Below are 17897 nucleotides of genomic sequence, written 5' to 3' on the forward strand. Positions count from 1 at the left end.
AGTGAGAGCTCATCTCAGCTTCCTTTCTGACACAGTCCCTGGGGTGGAGCCCCAAAGGCTGCGGCAGGCCTCAGAGAGGGGGCTCTCACTCAGCTCAGGGCAGAGGCCCCCCACAGCCTCCGGAGCAAGCCCCCCGCCAGCTGCAGGGAGGCCCTGGGCTGTGGCCTCGTGAGCAGCTGCTGGACCTTCAGGGGTCTGGGCTGCCCCTTCCTGTCTGGACTCACATCGAACCCTACCTGGCACTGCTTGGTAAAATCTTAGCACCTCTACCTCTTTACCCTATGTTAGAAAAGAAGGCATTGAGCCCTGGCTGGTGTGGCTCAGTGGATGGAGTGCCGGTCTGTAAACAAAATGGTCGCTGGTTCGATTCCCTGTCAGGACACATGCCTGGATTATGGGCCAAGATGGGGGAGTGCAAGAAGCAACCAGTTGATGTATCTCTCACACACTGATGTTTCTCTCCCTCTCTTTTTCCCTCCCCTCCTCTCTCTCTTTCTAACCAAAAAAAAAAAAAAAGGAGGAGGCCCTGAAAGGTGGAGGGAACTCCCAGCATCACCCACTTAATGGAGGCTGAACCAAGACTGAAGCGGGGCCTTGCTCCCAGCTGCAGCATTCCACTCCATCTCATCTGCAAACCCCACCCGACCAGAGGAGGGCACACAGCAACCTGCAGCCCCCGGCTCAAATGCATATCGAGCACTCACTAGATCTCGTACACTGTGGCACTCAAGGGGTAAGGGCATGAAGCTTGAAGTCAGACCTCAGTCCTTTAGTGCCTCTGAGTCAATTTCATCTGGAAAAGGGGCAACACTGACCCCAGTGCCTAACTTAGACAGTGAGCACTCCATGAGGCGGCTGTAAGGGTGGGCCCCGACCCCCGGAAGTCCTTGGTCTGTCAGGGAGGGTCAGACTCATCAACAACTACGTTCAGCGCATAAACACAGGTGGTTCAGGAGCAGAGGAAGGAATACCTAACTAGGGTGTACTAAAATTTGTCCTGCCACTTAGCAGTTGAGTGACGGTAAGCATGTTCCTCAGCCTCTGTAGCAGAGCTCAATTCTTCTTATTTGTAAAATGGGCTAACATAAAGAGCTCATACATTCAGGGTTATGGGTTTATGGACTGGACGTAATAAATAGGAAGTGCCTAATACTCAGTAGGCATCGATAAAGGAGAATAATAAAAAGAAGCCGAGAAATCTTCACAGGATACATGTGAACTGGGTTTTGCGAGATGAACAGAACTTTTCAGGGAGACGTTAGAACAGCGTGCACGAAGGTATGGAGATGTGGAAATGTGCGTTCCTGGGGAGGGACCAGCAGCCTGGGGTTCTGAAACAGGGCTCTGCAGCAGAGTGGGAGAGAGGACTCTGGGAGTGACCTGTGCTGGGCCACATGCCCGATGCAAAGTAGTCTGGGCTTTTGGACAAGGGCCATTGGAGACTTTTAAGCTTTGGTAGGAAGAAATCAATTGGCATTTATAACATATGCTTTGTTAGCACTTCCTTGGCTGCTGGTGTTTGGTTTGTTTGTTTTGCCAAGAGCCATATTGTACCAGTAATGCAACAGTGATAAACTCCTGAATAGAGTCCTGAATATCAGGACTCTATTGGTTGCATTGGACAGAAAACCCAACGCAGACTAGGTGGGGTGGTTTCCAAAAACATGTTCACATGCTCTTTGATCCTCTTCCCTTCAAGAGGTGAAGCCCAACTTCCCTCCAGTTGAGCTCAGTGTCGACTTAGTAACTCACTTCTAACAAACAGAGTGAGGGGACACGACAGTGTGCTGCAGAGGTGAGGCCACACAGCTCTCACTGCTCTCTCAGGCGGCTCATTCTGGGGGAAGTCAGCTGCCCTGTTCTGAGGACACTTGGCCTGTGGAAAGCTCCCAAGGCAAGGAACTGAGGCCTCCTGCCCACGGCCACCTGGGTGAGCCAGGAGGGAAGCACATTTTTCAGGTCCAGTCAGGCCTTCAGAATCCTTGCTAGTATCTAGACCCAAATCCTATGACAGGCCCTGTGGTGACTCCCAAACCCCTGACCTACAGAAATGGTGAGATAATAAATGTTTGTTTCTTCCCAGGCACTAAGTTTTGCAGTAACTTGTTATGTAGTAATAGACAACTAATACACCAGTCAGCTTAAGCAAATAAAAGGAGGGGGAAGGGGGATTAATTGGTGCTCCTGAGAAGTCCAGAAGTGGTACAGCTTGGTGCAAGGGATCAATGACAAACGACGTTACCAGAACTCAGTTTCTCTTTACCTCTTCGATCTGTCTTCCTCTGCACAGGCTTTTAAACTCCGACTCCATGCGGAGGGTGGCTCCTGGAAACCCCAGGTTCATGTCCTCCTCACTGCTGGAATCTCCAGGGAAAAAGACTGCCTCTGTCCCAGGAGGCAAGCGGCTCCTTGTGTGTCACTTCTTCTGATTGGGCCCCATGACTATTCCAAAACCAACTGTTGGGCTCTGATTGGCCAAGCCCATCATTAGCCCAGCCCTGGTGCTAGGGGTGGAGTCAACTCTATCTGCACAGCACAGGGACTGGGCAGGGGAGGTGCCTCCCCAGAGAAAAATCCTAGAGGATCAGTTGCTAGGAGGGAAACTGGTTGCCGGGCAGTGAAACAGTGTGTATCTACTAAACCCACGTCTGTATTGTGTTTTTCTGTGTGTGTCTCATGTGCATTATTCCACACTAGCCACCTGACTGGCTGTTCCTTTAATGCTTTTGCTTCTTCATCTATTTAGGTCTTAAATGTTACCTTCTCAAAGACTTCCCTGAGCACCTCATTTGAAAAAAATAATGTAACCTCCCTCTACTTTCTGCACTATTGTAATTTATATGAAGAAATACATTAAGAAATACATGTTTGGTCTTTGTCTGCATTTCTGGCACGGAACTAAAACCCTTGAAATTTCCTAAATGATAAGAGCAATAAAGATGCCTTGATATTTATAGCAAATGCCTTTCAGTCACACCTGAGTTTATGTTAATGAGCTGACTTGGAAAGCACCTCAGGATGGGGGCAGGGCGCCAATCATGTAGTTGGAGGGCCAGAACTTTCAGTCCCACGGCCCTGACCCCCAGGGAGGGGAGAGGGGTTGGAGGGTGGACCAATCGCCAATGATCAATGATTTGAACAAGGCCAGAGACCCTCCAGACTGGTGAACATGTGGAGATTCTGGGACAGAGGTACCGGTTCCTCAGACCTTACCATATGCATCCCTTCATCTGTTCCTGAATTATATCCTTTCATAGTAAACCCATAATCTAGTGAGTAAAACGGTTCTCTGAGTTTTGTGAGCTGCTCTAGCAAATTAATCAGACCCAAGGAGGGTGTAGTGGTGACATCCTATAAATACCCCATTGGTAAGAAGCACAGGTAACACCCCAGACTTGCGTTGCAATTGACATCTAAAGTCTTATAAGACCGAGCCCTCAGCCCGTGGATCTGATGCTATCTCCTGGAAGATAGCGTCAGGACTGAACTGTACAACAGCCGGCTGCTGTCAGAGACCTGCATGGTGGCACTGATAACACCCACATATTAGGTCCCTGTACTCTCCATTCCCCTTCCCTGCTTTATTTTTCCCCTAAACATTTTAATGTTCTTCTTCTTATTTATTTATTATACGTCTCTCCCATGGGAATATAAGCCACACAGGGCAGGGATTTCTTTCCATTCCGGTCACTGCTACACCCTGTGTGCCCAGAATAGTCCCTGACACATAACGCGCACTCAATCAATAATGTCGGGTGGATGAATGAATATTCACAGCCATCTTGTGGAGTAGGTGAAGATGATTCTCCTTCTGCAATAAAGACGTGAAAACCTGAGAGAAGGATTCCACTAGCAAAATGATTAAAAAGGAAAAAAAAATTCACTTTAATTGCTGAGTGCTAATGAGAAAACAGCAGAGGGGAACTAATGCATTACAGTGTGTTCCCACCAAGTGAAGGTTAAATGGTGCCCTGATGAAGTGGTTCAAACAGAGAACGTGGTAAGAGAGCTGAGTCACCCTCTGGCACATGGCAATGCAGGCGTCCTGGGCGTAAAAGAGCCACCTGCTCTGGTGAGAACTTAAATCGCGCTGGGAGTAGCAGTTTAGTTTCAGCAAACAGCAACAGTCGCGTTAAATTAATATGACTAATTTGAATCTTGCTCGTTTTAAGTGTCTTTTAGAGAGAATTATAAGCTTGTTTTGATGTCATTGTTGATTATAAATTTAAAACCTTAAGAAGTTTGTATCTAGTTGTTTTTTTTATGTCTTTGCACATTTAAGGAATATCAAAAATGAACTAACTTTGTGAGAATTTGTATCGTTTCTAAAGGAATTTGCTTAGTACTGAAGACTGAGAAACACTGTCTCAGAAGAGTCGACCCCTCCTGTCCAGGCTCAGAGTTTAGAGGTCACCTGGGCAGTGCAGGACTCTCGTTTTTGCAGATGAAGAACCAGTACAGTGAGCTCATGTCTTCTTATCTCAGGGCTTTTCCTCTGCCTCCCAGATAATGACACCTGCTCCCAGAACCATCCCATCGTGTTGGGGGGGGTAGGGGGATAACTTGGGCAGGCCTGTAGGACTGAGCTTCTGTGGACTCTGCTGCTTATTGGGAGGGTTGGGGTGGGGGGTGGAGCTGGGATTAATCAGACTCCCCTGCAATTGACTCCCCCAGCAAGGATTCCGCCTGCCAGCTCCCAAAGGGGGTGGTGGGGGGAGGAGGCGCCTACTCAGTGGAATTTCCCAGCTGTGATTCGGGAGTTTTTGCTCTGGTATTTTGCTGGGAACTGGAGGTAGGTGGGGGAGAGCTCCCCACCCTTCTCCAAGGGCTTAGGCTGGGCAGCTATTAGGTATGACTATCTTTTGCTCACAGAGCTGACCTCAGGGTAGCTGAGGTGGAGTGTTCTGAGCACCCTGCTTGGATTTGACCCTTGGAATCTGAGGCAAAGATATATGCAAAAAGATGCAAAAGAGGGCATGAGACAGGCCTCCTATTCCATGACCTGAGACCTGAGACCTGGGGAACAAGACACTTTCCTGCCTCTTCCAGGCCAGTCTTTTTCACTACAGAGCCAGCAAGAAGGAAGCTGCCCACTGTCTTCTTTACGCCCCTGACTGGCCTGGTGTGGGAGGGGCAGAAACTGGCCCAGAGACAAACAGCCTTGCACTGGTGCTGGTGGTCCAGGACTCAGGCCTGGTGAGGGCTGAGACCTGCTGTGTGGGGCATGTGATGAGGGTGACAGCCAAGTAGCTCTCTCCGGCACTGGAGTTTTGAGAGGTCAGAGGACTTAGGGAATGTTCCAGTGGATAGTGGCAAAGAACTGGGTTCCCACGGCCTCCTACAGCCTCCCACGGCCTCCCGCGGTTGGTGGGAGAAACTGAGGCACAGAGATGGAATTTGACTAAGTCATTTTTTATTCAGCAAATATCCAAGTGACCTATTATGTCTCAGGCCCTGTGTTAGGCTGTGTGGGGAAAGGTGGGGATGAGACCACCCAGGGACAGTAGGAGATAAAATGTGGATAAAGGACCACAGTAAAGCAGAGAATTCTATCTCAGTTATAAATGGTTTGCTATAGGTGTTTGGGGAGAGTGAGTTCATGGGTTAGATCGCTGTTGGGACTGGGAACACACCTGAGGTCTCTGGCTCTCTGAGCTGGAAAACCCCTGAACCATAGTGATGGTCCCTTCCTCCTGGCCTTGTGCAAGCCTCATGCTTTTAACTCTTAGGAAGCGCCTGCAGCGAGTCCATTACCATTAGGCTATGGTTAGAGGTTCAGGACCCCAAGAAGGAAACCCCCAGATCTCCAGGCTGGGAGATCCTACCGGTTTGTATTTCCCTGCAGGGCCCTTGCATGACTTGTTACACGACAGGGTGAGTAAAAGGAACTTATTGGCACTGACCTGGGTAGAAAGGGGTCAGGACTGTTTCCAGAGGACCCCTCCAGTCTCCTTCATGATTTCACCTCCCTCCGCTTTGGCTGCTCACGTGACTTCAGGGATTTTTTTTTAAAGAGCGTTTTTAAGCTTTTCATTGAAAATTCATATGAAATAGTCCTGCTTCAGCTTCCTACCAAAGCAAACAAAACATCCTCCCCATACAATCGTTCATGGAATATCTGATGAGCATCTGCCGTGTCTTCTAAGGGGGACGGAACCACACCTGCCAGTTCGCTCTTGCACCTCAATCCCCAAGCATGGCAGTAAGCATACAGCAGTTGGTTGGTAAATATTTGTTGACTAAACTAAATGTGGAGAAATTAGTGTATGCTTGCTATTGCCCCTTATCTCAAGCAGCTAATACATTGAGAATCAATCACTATTAGAATCAATGGCAGCAGCGATGAGAGTTATTTATTCAAATGAACAATAAGCACATGAAAAGATTAAACCTCTCAAAAACAGACTACTCCTCACCTATCTCAATGTCTAACTTTAAAAAAATTGTGTTTTTTAAAAAAGATTTTACCTATTCATTTTTAGAGATTGGGGAAGGGAAGGAGAAAGAGAGGAAGAGAATCATCAATGTGTGGTTGCCTCTCACATGCTTCCCCGCCCCCAGGGACCTGGCCTGCAACTCAGGCACGTGCCCTGACTGGGAATTGAACCAGCAACCCTTTGATTCGCAGGCCGGCACTCAACCACTGAACTGTATCAGCCAAGGAGAAAAATTATTTGTTTCTTACTGATTTTTTTTATTAGAGAGTAAGGGTGGTGGGGAGAGAAACACCAATTTGTTGTTCCATTAATTTATTTATTCATTGGTTGACGCTTGTATGTGCCCTGAATGGGCATCAAATCTGCAGAGAGGTCTGTGACCTTGGCATAGCAGGACAATACTCTAAATGGCTGAGCTACCCAGCCAGGGCTACTGGCTAAAAATTTTTTTTAAATTGACAATACAGCGTGGTGGGGGGATACAGAGCGACTGAAGTTTTTACACCCAGCTGCTTAGAGAGTAAATTGTTACAGCTGATTGGAAAAAACTCTTTGGCAATACAAACTAAAATGAAACACACCTACCCCATGACCCAACAATTCCATTCCTAGGTACATACCCACTGGGAATGAATGCACATGTTCACTAGAAAAACATGTAAGATGTTCACGGCAGCTTTATTTGTCGTAGCTCCGAACCAGAAGCAATGAAAAAACACCTATTGACAGGAGAGTGGAGAAACTACTCAGGAGATGCTTATCAATGAAATACTACATAAGGGAAAACATCCCCAAACAACAAACAGATAAACAAAAAATTAGCTACTAATACAAGACACAACATAAACAAATTCATAGATATTAAACTGAGTGAAAATCCAGAAGCCAAAGTGCACATACTATACCTTCCACTTCTATTAAGTTCAAAAACAAGTGCAAGCCCTGTGTGGACTGGGAGTACAGACCGGGAAGGGGCACGAGAACCCTGGTGCGCCGGAGACACTTCACATGAGCGCCTACGTGTAAAACTTCACTGAGCTCCATGCCTGCGATGAGTGCACTCGATTCATGCATTTCATTGTGTTATACTCAAATTTTTAAAAAATGGATGTTAAAAATATGCATGTACCTTAATATCCCTAAGAAATCAACACATTTAGTAACCGTTTCACTCTAGAAGGTGGTGTTAAGTAGGACTAACATCACCGGTGTGATGGCTGCCCATGAATCCTGAATAGAAAGGTTGGTCAACTCATCAGCTCTGGTCCACCCCTCAGGACCTCCTCCCTATTGAGAAGACAAGCTCATCAGCTATTGGTTCAGCCCACTCTCTTACCCTCTTCCCACAGACTTATGGGCATCCTTGCTCATCCTTCCTTCCCCTCCCCTTTCTCAGAACATCCTTCCTCTTCTTATCGGTCCATCCGTTAGCCTGCCTCCTTGAATCCACATGGTCCTGTCTTCGTGAGAACTCGGTGCCATCCTCCAACTTTCTTTAGCTTACATTTCCAAGCCTTTAATCTCAACTGAATTCTTCCTCTCAGACTACGGAGATCTCAAGTTTCTTCTATTCTTAAAAAATTCCTCCTTTGAACCCAGTTTCCCCTCTAGCTACTGCCCAATATTTTTCTCTTCTAGGTTCACTGTCTCCATTTATTGAGCTCCTAGTAGCTCTTAAATTCACAGCTTTGGCTATGTCACTAAAATTCCACAAGCAAAGGTCACCAAGGAATTTCCAATTGTCACATCCAAAGAACACTTGATGTAGCCAGTTCCTCTCACTTTGAAGGTTCACTCCTTCAACTTTTACGACACCATTCGGTCCAGACTCTCCATGGTCCACTGACCATTTATTTCCTCTCTGCCTCCCTCAGGGGTTCTGGTTCCTCCCACTCCCTGATTAAACACCACTTCCCTGAGTTCTGTCCTTGGTCTTCCTCTCAGCTCCACCCAGGCATTCCTGGTGGATGGTCTCATGGTGTCAGTACTGTGCCTGAACAGGTGACTCTCAAATCCCTGTTTCCCCCGAGGCTGGGGTTACACAGTCAAGTTCCTCCCTGAGAGCTGAATCTGGCCAATCTCAGAGCACTTCAAATTCAATGTGCTCAAACTCTACCCATGAATCCAATCCCACACCTGAAAGTCTTTATCTCAGTGGTTGGATTCCCACCACTCACCAGATCATTCAGACCAGAAACTGTGGTTAAAGCAGAGGTTCTCAGCCTCAGCATTGCTGGTATTTTGGGCCAGATCATTCTTTCTGGTGGGACACTGCCCTGTCTACTGCAGGACGTTTAGCAGCATCCCTGCTTTCATTCCCCTGGATGCTAATAGCAGCCTGCCAGTTGAGACAACCAAACATGTCCCCACACATTGCCGCACATCCCTGAGAGGGGGCTGTCAGACTTCCCCAGGGTGGAGAACCACTGGGTTAAAAACGTGGGTTTAGCTGCCACACGTGCCTGCGTAACTTTGGACTAGCTGGCCAGCTCTCGGGGACTTAGTTGGTTTTCTCTGTAAGATGGAGATGATTCTCATTTCAGGGGCGGAGCTTAAATAAGGTGATATAGGTAAAGTGCGTGGTCTGTCCATACTGGACATTTGCTGAGAGCAACAGAGATTCCTCTTTCTCATCCTCACCTCCAGACTCCTGGGCTTCTCAGCTGTATCCCCTAAGTTTATCTACTGTTCTCTGTTTGCTGTAGACTCAACCCCTGGTGTAGTCTTATGTCGAAATCCTACCCCCCAGTGTGATGGTATTAGGAGAGGGAACAGTCATAAGATCACAGCCCTTATAATGACAGTAAATGGGATTACAGTCATTATAAGGAGCCACCAGAGAGGTCCCTGCCCCTTCTGCCACAGGTGGACCCAGAGAGAAGGTGACTATTTATGAGCAAGGAAGCAGGCTCCCATGAGACACTGGACCTGATCCTGGGCTTCCCAGCCTCCAAAACTATAAGAAATACAAGTTTGTTGTTTAAGCCACCCAGTCTATGGTACTTCGTTACTGTAGCCCAAAAGGACTAAGTATTTTCTATCTGGATTATTGCAACAGCTTTGCAACTGAGTGTCATAGCTTCCAGCCAGCCTTGTTCCCCTCAGTCCCACACTTTGCTTGGTGCACAAGCCCTTCATGGTCTGGCTGCTGCCCACCTCTGCAGTCCTGCTTCTTGCCCCCTGAATTTCTAGTCCAGCCACAATGAAATGGTATGCATTTCTTTCACACCATGCAGTTTCTGCCCCCATGTATTAGCTCAGGCCCTTCCTTCTGCCTGGAATAACCTCCCCACTCCTCTTTGTCTGGCTGACTCTTGTGCTTAAAGGCTCATGTCAATTTCACCTCCTCGGAAAAGTTCTACCGGGCGCCTGCTTTCCCAGGCTGGGCTTGGCGTCCCTCCGTGCCCCGACAGGCAGATGTAGGTCCTCACACCTCTGCCATTGCAGGGTGTTTTTGTTTCTGTGTCTTGTCTCTCCTGCATCGTGCAGGGGCAGGGGGCGTGACCTTCCCATCTCTCCGTAACACGTAGCACCTCCCTTGGCACAAACGGTGCTCAGCAGTATTTATTGAGTGAATAAGTGGATAAAGCAGCATCATTACCCTCTACGTAGGTTTAGAGCCATAGTTTAGAGGCAGTTATAAAATCGCCCATAAATCTGCTGTCCCTGTGGCTCAGGAGAAGTGTGCTTTCTCGGTCAGGGCCTTGTGGAGAGCATAGTGCTGCCGGGTAACGCTTGCATAATAAGCATGTGTGGTCCACGCACGAGGCAGGGAGCATGGATATCTGCTTACAGTAGCATCAGCTGGCCCCCTCTGAGAGTCAGAGGCACTTTCTTCACCGTTACCATCTGTGGCCTTTCAAGGATCCTAATTCATGGCTCTTCCTGTCAGTAAATTTTTCCCCAACGCCTTCCTTCACCTCTGGACTGTCGCTGTTGCGTTTCTTTTTGCACTCGACGCAGTCATCCCTCAGGGCCACAAATAATACAAATTAAGAACCATTGTGTGCATATGCTTTTGCAGGTCTACTTGCTGCTTTTTTTTTTTTTTTTGCCCCGGGACCTCTTAGGAGTCCACCAGCATGCAAGGCCTGCACACCTCTCCCACGTGTCTGTCAGTCCTGGGCAGGTGTTTAGATCCTCCTCTTACCAGGTCCGAGGAAAGAAGCGCAGGCAGGCACTCAGAAGTTAGAGGTGTTTAGTCAGTCTTGCCCTCCTTCCTCCTCCAATAACAATAAACCTTTGTTTGTCTTTGGCGTAAGGTTACAGGGTTGGCTTCTGGAGTCCTGGGAACTTGCTCAATCCCTTTTCAAGCTCAACTCTGGGCGCCTCAGTCTCCCCATCTTCCAGGTGTGCGTGGTGGGGCAGAGGCCGGAGGAGTCGGGTAGGTACATCAGTCAGGGGCCTCCCTCCCAGTTTTTAAGATGCAGCCGGGGTGCGTAGCTCCAGGTCTGCCGCCAGCCCACGGGGGCCGGCAGGGGATCTGGGGAAGCTGGGCGAGGTAGTTGCCTCCGGGAAGCCTCGGGGCTTAGCGGTGTTTTGAGCCCAAAGGACCCTGCGGCGAGGCGGGAAAACTGTGTCCTCGGAGTGTACTAGTCTGGCGCGAAACCTGGCTCCCGCAGGGCAGGGGTCAGGCGGAATGGGCAGGGCGGGGTGGGGAGTGGGGGCGGCGGAGTCAGGAAATTCCCAGGAAATTCCTTTCCATTCCCGCATTCCCCGCCCTTTTCCTTGGGTGCCCATCTCTCCGAACTCTGGGAAGCAGAAAATGAAATGTTAATTTGGGTTCCCTCACGGCCCTTTTCCAGTCCCTGGCCACTTGGGTTTGGAGCGCGCGTGGGAGCGCAATAACGCCGGCGCGCCGGAGTTTGGGGCCTTCCGGCCGACAGGGAGTGTGACCAATCCCTGGAGACTCCTGCAGCTCCGACGCGCGCTACCGCTCGGTCCCTGAGCTCTGGGAGGCGTCCCCCAGCTTCTGTCCCGTGTAGTTTAAGGTGGTGTCACATGAGCCTGGGGCAGTGGGAACCTCGGGAGTGGGCGGGGGCGCGCGCGCCGGGAAGTCCACCTATATGTGCCGTGGCCCAGCTGACGGATGCCAGGAATTCCCAATGAGAGGCGATGGGGGGAAGTTTGGGCAACTCGGCCTGGCCAATGGAGAACCTAGGGAGGGCTCTCTGCCCCTTACCCCCGCCCCTGCCTGCCTAGCTCCCGCAGCGCTGGTGTGTCTGCCCGGCTCAGTGTGCGTGGAGATTAGGTCCAAGCTCCCCCCCTGAGGCAGGCAGTTCGCGAGCTCAAGCTGCTGCTGCCGACACCGCCGCCAGCAGCAGACTTCGCGAGCAGCGCCGCGGCGGAACCGGGCGCAGGGGAGCTAGCCCGGCCCCGCCAGCCCAGCCCAGCCCAGCCTGACTCCCTCCCAACGCCGGGGCAGCAGCAGCCGCCGCCGCCGCCGCTGCTGGGAGAAGGTGGAGGAAGAAATCCAGTCCTAGCACGCGCGCACCATCATGGACCATTATGATTCCCAGCAAACCAACGACTACATGCAGCCCGAAGAGGACTGGGATCGAGACCTGCTTCTGGACCCTGCCTGGGAGAAGCAGCAGAGAAAGGTCAGCAGCTGCCCCAGCCCGCCGCAGCCCCCGGCCCCCGCCCGCTCCGCCCGCCGCGCTAGCGGCTTTGGGCTGGGAACCGGTTCTCGGCGCGCACGAACGGGGGCGGGGGATGCGCGGCCGCTGCTAGGTGGGGTGTTGGGTTACATGCGCGGGGCAGAAGGGGGAGCGCCCCTGCCCCAGAGCTTGCGAAGGGGGAAGTGGGGCCGCCAGCAGGCGGGTCTCCATGGGGCTGGTGATTTGTGTCGCCCGGCTGCCTCCGCACCAGCCCCGCGTGGGCAGGGGCGGGGGCGGTGCCTGGGAGGCTGAGGCTGAGACCCCAGTTCGGTGACTGCTGCTCGGGATCGATTTTCCCTTCTCTTCCCCGCCCCCTGGCCGCCTCCATATGGCACGCGGTGGCAGCGCCCTTCCTGGGCCGCCCCGGGCTGGGTACTTGTAGGGGGCAAGTGCGCGGGACTCTGCACCTCCCAGTCCCGGCCGGCTGACGGAGGGGAAAGAGGGAACCGAGGGGGTTGGAAGCTGCCTCCGGGTCGGCCTGGAGGTGGACCTGCTGAAGCGGGGTTGGGGGCCGAGAAAAGGCAGGGGTGTGAGTGGGCTCCCCAGCGGGCCCCGTGGGGGCGGGATCAGGACTGCATACCGTTTTAATTGCTTAATTCAGTGGGTTGGTAGCTGCGAGCAGAGGTGGATTTGAGTCTGTGTCCTGCCCCTCCGGTCCATGCTCGTTCTGGGAGAAAGCGAAATTTGGGCAACTTGATTTGAGCCGAGGGGCTCCAGGGCAGAGAGTTTTTCCCGGGGATATTTAGGGTCAGTCACTGGGGACCTCTGCTTAGCCACCGAGCCGCGTCCCAGGCTCCTGGTACCGAGTGCGCACTCCGCCACCGGGGCAAAGCTTGCAGCTGACGATGGGACATCGGCACAGTGGCCAGTGGCAGGAAGAGATCAGAAACCACTCTTTGTGTGGGGGTGGGGGAGCGCCCCAACACAGCCTTTGCTTCCTGCCTGCGCGGTGAGCTCTTGCCTCAGGCGGCCACGTACCCTGTGCACCCCTCTTTCCCTCCTCCCCCGCTGCCCGCTCCCATCCGGTCCCTCCTCGTTTTGTCCCTCCTTGCCCCACCCCCGTCCCCGCCCCCCGCCTCCCCACCCCCGCTGATCTGGGAATGGGGGGGGGGGACAGGATGGCGCGTCCCTCTGGATAGTGTGGTTAGGGCTGGGCTTGAGGGAGAACGTTCATGTCCAAAAATGGTAACATTCATTCCCTTTTTTAAACTTAAAAGGGGGGGAGTTTAGGGAGCCGACTGAAGTTTTTTTTTTCAGCCAGAGGCATCCTGTATTAGCTCACTCAGGAATCCTAAGCCCTTTTACTCACTTCATCAGACAAGCAGAGGTAATTTAAACTCACGCACAAAGGAGGCCCCTCAGAGTCAGGTGACCTGAGACCCAGGCCCACTTCTCCTGAGTCCAGCCCTATATGACATTGGAAGGTCCCCCGGCTTTGAGCTAACTTTTTCGAAATGCTACTTAACACCCCTCTTTTGCTTCCTGTCTGCCCCCTCTAGGAGAGCTGGGGAGAGATGCAACTGCCCCCCACTCACCCGCTTATTTCCTGGGACAATTGGGCATTAGAGGAACAGAGAATGGAGTGGATAGTTGAGAAATTCCCACGGGGGCAAGACAGAGGGGCTTTTTAAAAATTGATGGTGAGGCCTTTGAGAATAGATTTTAATTGGGCAAGAGTGGTGGAATTAGGGTGGTGGATGCTTTGGGATTTAACATGGAGAGTGACAAGTGTAGGAGGTCCTTGTTTACCTACTGTGTACCTTGAGTGCCTACTGTGTGCCTAGTAGTGACAGGCACACATAGGAGCTGGAGTGACAGGACTGCCCAGAGCTAGGCATTAGGTCCTTGTAAGGACTGTGGTAGGACTAAGTTCCTGGGCAGCAGGAACTCTTGTCTCGTCAGCACTGACCGGGAAACCTGCACAATACTGTTCAGTGTAATCAAATGAATGAATGAATGTATTATAGTTGGGAAGAAAAACTACATCGTCTCTCTTTCTCTGTATATATACATGTAATGTACACACATTCATAAAACCTGGCTTGGGTGGTGTGGGTGTGTGCCAGGCCTCTGGGTAGCCAGGTGGTCAGGTGGGAAATTTGGTAGTAGACTAGGCACATCAAAGTTTGCCCAGTTGTCTGGGCAAGTGGCTGATGTGTGCCAGGCATTGCTCTCAACTAGGCACATATGTTGTTCCAGTTGTTATTCCCAACAGCTCTATGAGCCAGGCACAGAAGAGGATGAGGAAATGAGGGGCAGAAGGGGAAGCTAACCAGCCGAGAGTCCCACGCTGGTGTGTAGGGGGGCTGGGGTGCAGCCATGTTCGAGGCAGGCAGCTTCCCCTCACTTGTCCCTCATTGCTGAAGGAGGCAGGAAGGCTGGGCCTGGCATTCAGATCTGCCAGAATCTGAACAGACAGGAGCCAACACCTGTTTTGGTGGGAGGATGGGGGGCGGGGTGCTGGGGTAGGACAAGCTCTGAGCCTGGCTTGGAAAATCTAGTCCAAAGTTTGTTTCCTGCCATAAATTTGCCTTGCATGGGCCTCAGTTTCCTTGTCTGTAGATTCCACCTAGTTCTCAGTGGAATATAAATAAGTGGTATTATGTGTGGACAATCAGACGTAAAGTAACTTGCTGCTTTTGACACCTTCCTGCTTACCCTGGGAAGCAAGAACTGAGAGGGACCAGAGCTGACAAGTGGACAGAGTACAACCATTCCAGATGGAGGCACAAGAGTGAGTTGGGGCACGGGGAGGGAGGACACAGTGCAATTGGGGGCAGAAGACTCTCCTTTTAGCCCTGGTGCAACCATAACTTTGAGACTTGGGCAAGTCATTTTGCTTCTGAGCGTTTATTAGCTCATTCAACAAATACTTTTGGAGCACCATCTCTGTGCTGTGGATGGTTCAAGGTGCTGTGGACAGAGCCATGAATGAGGCAGATGAGGTATCTGGTACTTCTGTTTCCTCCTCTGTAAAGGGCTGCATTCCTCTAGCAGGGCTGCCCTGCTAACCCTCTAGGGCTCTTACAGGAATTGGATTAAATAACCTGGTAGAAGCACTCCCTTTGGGGATGGTGAGGCCTGGTGCACATGCCGGTAGAGGTCTGTACAGGCAGGAGGTGTGACTCGGGAACCTGTGGCTGTTGGCCATGGCTTGTTTCATCTTCCAAGAATGCTTCAGTGCAAAGTTCATGGTGCTAGACTCCCTCCCTGGCTTCAGACACAAAATTCAGTGGATTCGAGCAGTTTACTGGCTTTCATAGTCTTCCTGACTTTTGAGGCTAAGCCCCAAAGTCACCTTTCCTAAGGGTGGACCACAGTTCCCATGGATTTTGCCCATGCTCCAGAGTGTCTGTGTCTGTGTGTGTGTGTGTGTGTGTGTGTGTGTGTGTGTACATACATACGGTGGGGAGGGAGGGCAGGCTGGAGAGAGCATAGTCTTTGAGTTGCATCCAGACTACAGATTCAGGATTTTGGCTTTGGGCAAATCACTCAACCTTTGTCACTCTCTCAGTTCCTTATTTTAAAAAAAGGAGCTAATAACCCTCCCCTTCCCTGTTGATGGAGAAGATATGCAAATTGACAGCTTCTGCTGTTAAATTTTCTTCTCTTCCTCCTCGAATCCTGGATGCTCTGGTTTACTGTGTATCTTACAGGTGCCAGCCCTGGGGTTTCTCACGTGTAGAACCTTAATCAATGTTTGTTGAGACAGAGGCAGCCCTGGCAGGTGTAAGAACACGGTTGTAGAAAGGCCCAGGTCCGGATTCTGCAGCCCTGTGGAGTAAGGCTGGAAAGCCAGGTGACAGGAAGAGAGGCCTCCTTGTTTACACTTGCTTCTGGACTGTGTGACCATCACAGGAGCTAACCAAGGCCACCGTTCAATGTGGAGGACTGCAGAGATGGGAAGATGGCATCTGCCTGTCTCGAAGATTAGGGCTCCTTCTGCCAGGCAGAAATAAGACCTGGGAGAGGAGGGCGCTGGCTCTCTGTCCCCTCTCGTGCTCCTCACTGCTCTGACTCCTGCCTGCTTCACCCCTTGCCAGTGCCCGTGGGGGCAGGGCCCAGCCTGTCCTGTTCTCTGCTGACTCCCCAGTGCCTAGCAAGAGTCAGGGGTCTTAGAGGGTGGTCAGGAAATAACTTGGTGTCCTGTAAGGCTCTTAACTCTGGGCTGGGGTGGGGGGTGGAGATAGGGATGAAATGCTTTGCATTCCAGAGAAACCACCCACCCCATCCCGGGGCTGTGTCTGGCTCCAGGCCCTGCAGATAGATATGCTCTGGGCACGTTGGGTTCAAATCTTGGCCGTTGCACTGATTAGCTGTGTGATCTCGGTGAGTCACTTACCTGCTCTGTGCTGGATGATACAAATGAGGAAATGGAGACGATAATCATTCCTGCCCGATGTAGTTGGGTGGAGGTTTAAACTGGGTAGTGTATGTAGGAAATTCGGCATAGCACCTGGCAGATAGCCACGGCTCTATAAATGTTAACAATTTTGAGCAGTGGCCTTTACCCAATATGCTTTGAAATAGGTGCAGTGTATAAACCCGTCATAGAAGGAACCAAGGTTGCCTAGGGAATTGTGTTGTCCTTGACCTCTGACCCTGAAGTCCGTGTCACTTGACCTTTGTGCTCAGTTCCTTCACCTCTAGAATGATGTAAAATTCCTGTTCAGCCTTTCTCTATTTCCTAGATGTGCATGATGGAGAAATGCATGTTAAAGTGCTTGTTAGTTTGTTATAGGACATGTGCAATGACTTCAAACTAGGAATCTTCTCGAAAAGACAAGCTGGGAGTGCCTTCAGCCCACTGTTAAATAGCTGGGGCATTCTTGGCTGGGCATTCTCCCAGCAGCTTGCCCAGCCTTGCTGTGCTTCAGGACCTGTTGCAGCTGCTTTCTCTCCAAAGCTTGTCCCATGTGGGTGCAGTGAAAACAGGTGTCCCACTGGTTGTCCAAGTGATTGACAGAGCCTGGTGGAGAGATGTACGGGGGCCTGGAGTGTCAGGGCACGGAGGCCAGCTGGCCCACACCAGGCAGGCCGGCTGCTTCTGGCTGCCACCTAGGCCGCCCTCAGACCGGCAGGTGTGAGAAGGCCTGGGCTGCACAGAGAACCGGACATTCCGGTTTTGAGGAATGAGGTGACCTTCAGGGGCTGTTGGGGTCACTTGAGATGAGCTTGTAGGAGTAAGGCTAGAAGGCTCTTACAGGGCCCGTGGTCACCAGCCTTTTCAAATGGAAAAGGAGGAAACACATTTCCTGAAGTCTGGGTTCTTGAGAGGCTAGAGGCCATTCCTACTGCGGGGTGGGGTGGGAGGTAGAAGGAGGCCCTGACCCTTGGGCCCTTTGTGAGGTAGTTCTGAGCCACGAGGAGGTCAGACCAATGAGCATCCTGTAGTTTGGGGTTTGTGGTTGGGATCCAGGCTCCCTCTTTCCATCTTCTTGAGGAAGATCTGGGACTGGGCACCTGGCCAGTGGCCACAAACCGTAAACTTGGCTGGAGGACTTGTCACATCAGACCTGGTGCCTCCTCTGTGCCTGGAGCCAGGGCAGGGTGGCGAGAGCCTGAGCCAGGACCTGGTCACAGTCACAGACCTGCTGCCGTTTGTCTCCAGGGCATCTACCATGGTGTCTGTTTCCCCACCTTCCAGTCCCTTAATAGGGTGAGAATGTTGACGGTTTCTCGTGGAGTCATTTACTGAGCAAGGATTGAATGCCTCTTAAGTGTCAGGTGTTCTACCCATGCGAGGTCATGGAAATTGTGGTTTGGGTGGAGAGAGAGCCAGAAAGACAGAGAATTACTC

General features: G+C 51.3%; 1 protein-coding gene across 4 annotated transcripts in view; it reads left to right on the forward strand.

Moving 5' to 3' along the window:
• Positions 1–11629: 11629 nt before the first annotated feature.
• ACTN1 (actinin alpha 1) overlaps positions 11630–17897 on the forward strand; it is an 89031-nt gene continuing 82763 nt past the window's right edge. For 3 of the 4 annotated variants that reach the window (XM_037031135.1, XM_037031137.1, XM_037031138.1), the window contains exon 1: positions 11630–12040. In XM_037031135.1, coding sequence (XP_036887030.1) covers positions 11936–12040 — 105 coding nt within the window. In that variant the 5' untranslated portion in view covers positions 11630–11935. The remainder of the gene's footprint in view (positions 12041–17897) is intronic. The other variant, XM_037031136.1, reaches the window with a different exon arrangement.

This window comes from Sturnira hondurensis, unplaced genomic scaffold (genome assembly GCF_014824575.4).
Source record: "Sturnira hondurensis isolate 20B ecotype Veracruz unplaced genomic scaffold, ASM1482457v3 Scaffold0021143, whole genome shotgun sequence".
Taxonomy (NCBI): domain Eukaryota; kingdom Metazoa; phylum Chordata; class Mammalia; order Chiroptera; family Phyllostomidae; genus Sturnira; species Sturnira hondurensis.